Genomic DNA, 6000 nt, shown 5'->3' on the forward strand with positions numbered 1-6000 from the left:
TACTTAATTACAAAAATTTCGTTGGAGAAATTTGGCAACTATCTGAAAAGTGGAAAATAAAGAAGAAAATCATAAAAATTAATTAATTTATTAAATTCAAAATAATAATTAAATTTCAATTATACAAACAATTTTAAGGAAGTGCTTTAAGTGAAAATTATTTATTTAAATGTTGTTAGTTTATAGATATTTTAATTATGAAAAAACAAAAAAAATGTTCCATAAAACATATCAAGAAAGAATATCATTCTTTCATGTCATCCAAAAAAATTGAAATATCACTTATAGAACATTATACGTCGAATCTATTTTTTTTTTTTTTTTTGCCTTTCTTTCGAATTTTTTTTATTTATTTATTTTTTACTGATAGTGAAGCCACAGTCATTCAAGTAAACTTAACAAAATGCTTAATTTATCGTTTAAAATTATAATGGTTTCAACATAACCTTAGATTCATTCTAATAACGACAAATAAATTGACTATAATTTTTTTGCTAGAAAAAATTGTTAAAATATTAAAATATAAAACGTTATCTGAATAAATTTAAAATGAAAAAATATTTTAAGATACATTTTTAAAAAATTATAATTATTTCAATGCCTTAATATTTATCATTTATCTTATTTTTAAAAAGGATTTATTTATTTCATTATCAAATGATAAACTGATTAATAAAAATATTTGTAAATATGAGGTTACGACTTATTTTATTAATTGCCGGCCACCTATTTTCTCATCATTATTAATTCAATGTAAATCACAATCTTAAAGAAATGAAGAATTTACATTGAGCATGGTAGAGCAATAATTCTATAACAGTAAAAAAAAAAAAAAAAGTGTTTCAATTCGACTTGATGCTTTTTCCTTAAAAATTAATTAAATTCCTGAAAATTACATTTTTTCATCAGAATTTTAACATATAAGGCAGGAAAATTGAATTTTTTCGGGATTCAAGAAGCACATCTTATATTCCTGAAATAGTTGATCCATAAAATAATCCGTTCTCTTTCTTCAATAAAGTATATATCTCTCCATATTCGAAATAATGAATGATGAAAATAAAATATCGTTTGGCATTCGGGATAAAAGTATGTAAATAGCAAACATTCTTACGGATTTATATTATGATATTCCATTGCAAGAGGAATAGAAATAAATCCATTATAAGTTATTATTCTCAGAAATCATTTCAGAATTCATTTTGCAATTTTGAACACGTTTCTTCCATGAAATGAGATTTTCAATAGAGAAAACAAATAATTAACTGCGTTTATATTCGGCATGTTTACTTTTGCGAAGTTTGGAAAAGAAGAAATAAAATGTCCTTTCAAAACCATCTGTATCTAGCCGAACAAACAAAGGATTTGAATCACGTTAAACCTTTGAAAGTCGTATAATTTCATAACAAAATTTTCCATACAATTCAAAATATTTCAAACGTTTCGGCGTAAGTCTTTCAAGTGATAACAATATGCGCGTATAAACAAATAAACGAAATTATGGCTTTATTTTCCTTACCATGTAATAGAAGTCAGTGACATATGGAAAATAATTTAGCTTATGATTATGATGAAAGAGAACAATATAGTTTCTCTGTATTTCTCTAAAAGTCCATACAGAAATATTTTCAAGGACAGATTTTAACTTTCAAAAATTTAGGTTTTAAAATTGTAACTGCAATTTGCTTGACCTTAATTATAAAGAATTATAACAGGTCAAGCCTTTCTTCTTGTATATATTTCTTAACTAGAATGACCAATCAATTAAAAAAAAATATTGTTTTTCAAATTTTAGAATTCTCCCCCCCCCCCCGACTTTTTTTTTCTTCTTAATTATACGATTTAATTTTAAAAGAAATACTTTTTAACACCATACGTTTCCTGCTATAATCCTACACTTAAACGAAATTAACTAAAAACTGATGGTTGAATTACAAGAACTAAATAAAATTGAACTAATTAATTTTTTATTTATATTAAAAAATAAGACTTGCATAAATATATAGAACCTTATAACAATAAAACTAATTAAAATTCTTCCATTTTTTTTCATTGAAAATAGATTTGACTTTAAAAGAATTCTCAAAAAACGATTGCAATTTTTTTTTTCTTTAATTAAAAAATTTTTTCTCTCTTTTGGAGACCTGAAATTTTTTGCACAACTGCCGAAAATATATTGAGGAGTGTTAAGCAAAAATTTATATCCACATTTTTTTTTCTTTAACTACTTTTAAAATTAATTTAGTATTAATTCCATATGTAGCGATTTATCCTTGCATTTAAAGATGATTAATTATTTTAAATTAATTAATTTCTTTATGAGATAGAACACAAAAATGCTTAATTAAAAGCTGAATTATTAATATTTTCATTGCTTGTAACGACAAATAATAATAATAATTAAAAATAAAAATTGCAAACTAAAATTTTAAATAAAATAGTTCAATAGTTTTCAAGAAATAATTATTTTCTTAGAAATTATTGTTTTTTAATTGCAGTTGAAATTATCCTAAAAAGCAAAAGGTTACTTACCCAAATTAAACCACGTTAAAACAGAATCCATTATTAACAGCGAGAATACCAACGAAAAGAAACAAGAATTGAATTGAAAATCATTTTTTTACCGCTTCAGAAATTCCGAATAAGGGTTAAATGCCGACGTCAAATAATGTATAACAACGCCCTCTATCGGCGAAAAGATAAAAATATCCGAAAATGTTTATCTTAAATAAGGCAATGCGTAAATGATTCTATTTTTAATAAAATATAATCAAAAATACAGCGATCATGAACCAGTTCTGAAATCGTAATTACAGATGCAATGTTTCTTTTAAATGCTTTTGTTTCTGTGCTTTTTAATCAGTTTTTAATTTGTCCATGTTTGGTATATAATATAATTGGAATAATTTAAAAATTTAGTCTAGTTAAAAAATTATAAAAATTGTTATAAATTCTCTGGAGTTATTGAAAATTATAAAAAAAAGACTGTATTTACAACAAAGATGGAGGTCAAAATTCAATAAATAACTTTCTTTTTAAAGTAGAGGGGAAAATGTTAATTCTTCCCAAGATTATTTTAATCAGCTTACACTGTTGTTTTTAAAGGAAAATTCAGTTTTCTCTTTCAAGTGTCTCACTTCGTAGTCATAAGTAAATAAAATCTATCACAGTAGGTTGAATAAATAAATGGCTTCAGATAAATAAATAAGAAGAATCAGAAGCATTTCGAAATTATTTTATCATAATTTCCAGAAAACTCATCTTTTCTGAGGAAATGATAGATTAAATGTAATATTAATAATTGCTTTTTTCCAAAAACATAAAAAATGAAAAAGAGATTTAAGAAAAAATTCTTCCATTTTGTTATTCGAAATTTTAATTTCATTCCTGGAAAAATATTTATTTAATTATTAAAATTCAACTGATCAATATTCTTAAAGTATTTTATTTACTAAAATCAATTGAATGACCTTTTTTTTTTCTCATATTTCTATAGTATGGAATTTGATTAGATTTGATATGGAATTTGATTAGACTGTTTAACCATTACCGATTCAAAATAAAAATCACATTCAGAAATTCATAATTTTATAACTTGCTGCATTCTTGCACATTCACAAATTACACACCAGTCGCCTCTAGCGATCAGATGGTTCATAGGGAATATTGGTTATATTCAATTTCAAATAAATCACTTAGATATAATTTTATATCTATAATTCCGCCAAATTGTCAAATGTAAAACAATATTATTATAATTATCTTACTTAAATTCTATTTATTATATAAATGAACCTTTTTTATAGCGATCAGTCTGATAGCATCGTAATGTTATTAAAAATGAAAATGTACTGTTCATTTATCTTTTAACTTTCGTGATATTGTATCGTCAATTTTTCATTAGTTTTGTAAACATATGCAAATATTAAACAGGATTCTTCTTTAGTTTTTAACAATGGAGGAAAATTACATGATTCAATATTTGATGAAACAATCAAAATAGTTTTGATTTTAGAGCAATAATATAATTTGCTGAAAATTAGGCAAAAAATATTTTTTTTAAATTTGCTAATATTAAGAAAAAATTTCTACAACTATTAAATTGGTATCATTAAAAAGATAATTTTAAAACGGTGTAAAAATTACTTTTGGGCTGTAATATTTTCGGTAGTTGTAATGTAAAAAACATTACAATTTCGCATAATTTTTAATTAATTAAAATTCTAATTAGAATTTCAAAAAAAATCGCTCCCTGGTGTATATTCTTACTTTCCGAAATTCCACACCACATTAGATAATTATAGGTGAACGGCCTGGCAAGTAGAATATCAACACACACACACACACACACACACATTTCTCTTTATTATTAGTAATGATAAATAGTTATTTAGCCCTTCTGTGAGTTTGCTTCAAAATCCGAAAACAGATGTTAAATTTAGAGATTAATCTTTAAACCAATTTTATACAGTATATAACTAACTGTTTACAAGGTATCATGTTGTTATATACATGGACATTTTTTTTTCATAATTTGGTACAGATATGAAATTTTGTTATAAGATCAGATACAAAATCTTATCTCTCTATCTTATTCCATTTTTAAATTATTGTGTCCACAGATTCAATTCAAAAGTGTTTTTTTTTCAAGCGTAGTAGCGTAACGATTTTTTAAAATTTCGGTTTTAATTTTTTGACCATTACAACATTTTCTCTTTGTTATACTTTGTATTTAAAAAGTAAAAAAATAAAGAAAGAAAGAAAAGGGAAAGAAACGAAACATATACAAAAAACATCAGTACTTCTTTCATCCGTGAAATTCGTGCGGAAGTGGAATAGCGATAATAAAAAGAATAAAATCTCTATCCTTAGAATAGCAAACGCCGCTCATCTGTGCAGATATGTTAATCTAAATTAAATATTAAACTAGAATATACTTATTGTTGCTTTAATCTTAATTTCAAAAATCAACAATTTACATGAGCTTTGATTTAACTAATCCTTTTAAAGGTTCTCTACATAATAAGAATTTAAATTGGTGAACCGAAGATTGATTGTTTATTATTTTTTCAACGAAATATTTATATGGATTTGATTTGAAACAGTCGTAGTATTTAACGATATTTTCTTAAACATTGATATTGTTTCAATATTTGATGGTATTCTTAAACAGGAAAATAAAAATTGTTTGTTGAGAAATACACGGTGAGAAAATTTGCACTTCAAAGAGACGTCACAGAAGAAATTCATGATGATGAATTGTAAATCTGTTACAACTTATTTAGATGACAACGCCTTTAAAAGCGCTAATTCGTCTGAAATTCTACTTCTGCTGTGAGAATGCTAGCTCAAACTACATACAGAGAGTCACGAAAGGTTGTAATTAACAAATTTCAAGGCTGGATCTAGCACTCAGAAACAGTTCATTTTTTAATCAAAACAAGGAGTTAAAAAGAAAAGGGGGGGAGGCACGCTACAGGAGCTCTCAGTGAATTAAGTATAAGAAAAGAGTATCTGCAAAAAAGAACTATTTTATTTAAAATGAAGTTAAAAAAAATCTATATTTTTTAATGAGTAATGGTTGGGTAAAGCAGATTAATAACCAATAATAGATAAAATAATTGTCAAAATATAGTTAACCTTAAAAGGAAAATCCTACATAACTTAGATTTTTACGATTTCAAAACCGAAAATTTTCTTTAAAAATTCCGATTTTATTATCATTTATCTATTCTGTATCATTATCTATTATCATTTATCTAGATAGTTCAACATCACATCTAATCCAATGAAGAATTTTAATCTACGTAGCTATCTAGAGTCCATAACTCGAAGTGGACCTCGACCGATTAGGTGACGAAATAAAACACGTTGGAAACACAGAACAGCTGGGGAAAGAAAATTTTACCCATTTTTTCCAAATGAAATGATTAAGTCTAGTATGTTTTTATTTTCTCCAATACAGAGTATACAAAAAGAAAAAACTGTGATTGTAACTCG

The 6000-nt window shown here is 24.9% G+C and overlaps 1 protein-coding gene across 1 annotated transcript in view; it reads right to left on the bottom strand.

Annotated features, from left to right (window-relative positions):
- Positions 1–2578, bottom strand: part of LOC129968683 (choline-phosphate cytidylyltransferase A-like) — a 63419-nt gene extending 60841 nt beyond the window's left edge. The window contains exon 1 of the mRNA XM_056082821.1: positions 2533–2578. Coding sequence (XP_055938796.1) covers positions 2533–2563 — 31 coding nt within the window. The 5' untranslated portion in view covers positions 2564–2578. The remainder of the gene's footprint in view (positions 1–2532) is intronic.
- Between the last annotated feature and the right edge of the window lie 3422 nt (positions 2579–6000).

This window comes from Argiope bruennichi, chromosome 5, assembly GCF_947563725.1.
Source record: "Argiope bruennichi chromosome 5, qqArgBrue1.1, whole genome shotgun sequence".
Classification (NCBI taxonomy): Eukaryota; Metazoa; Arthropoda; class Arachnida; order Araneae; family Araneidae; genus Argiope; species Argiope bruennichi.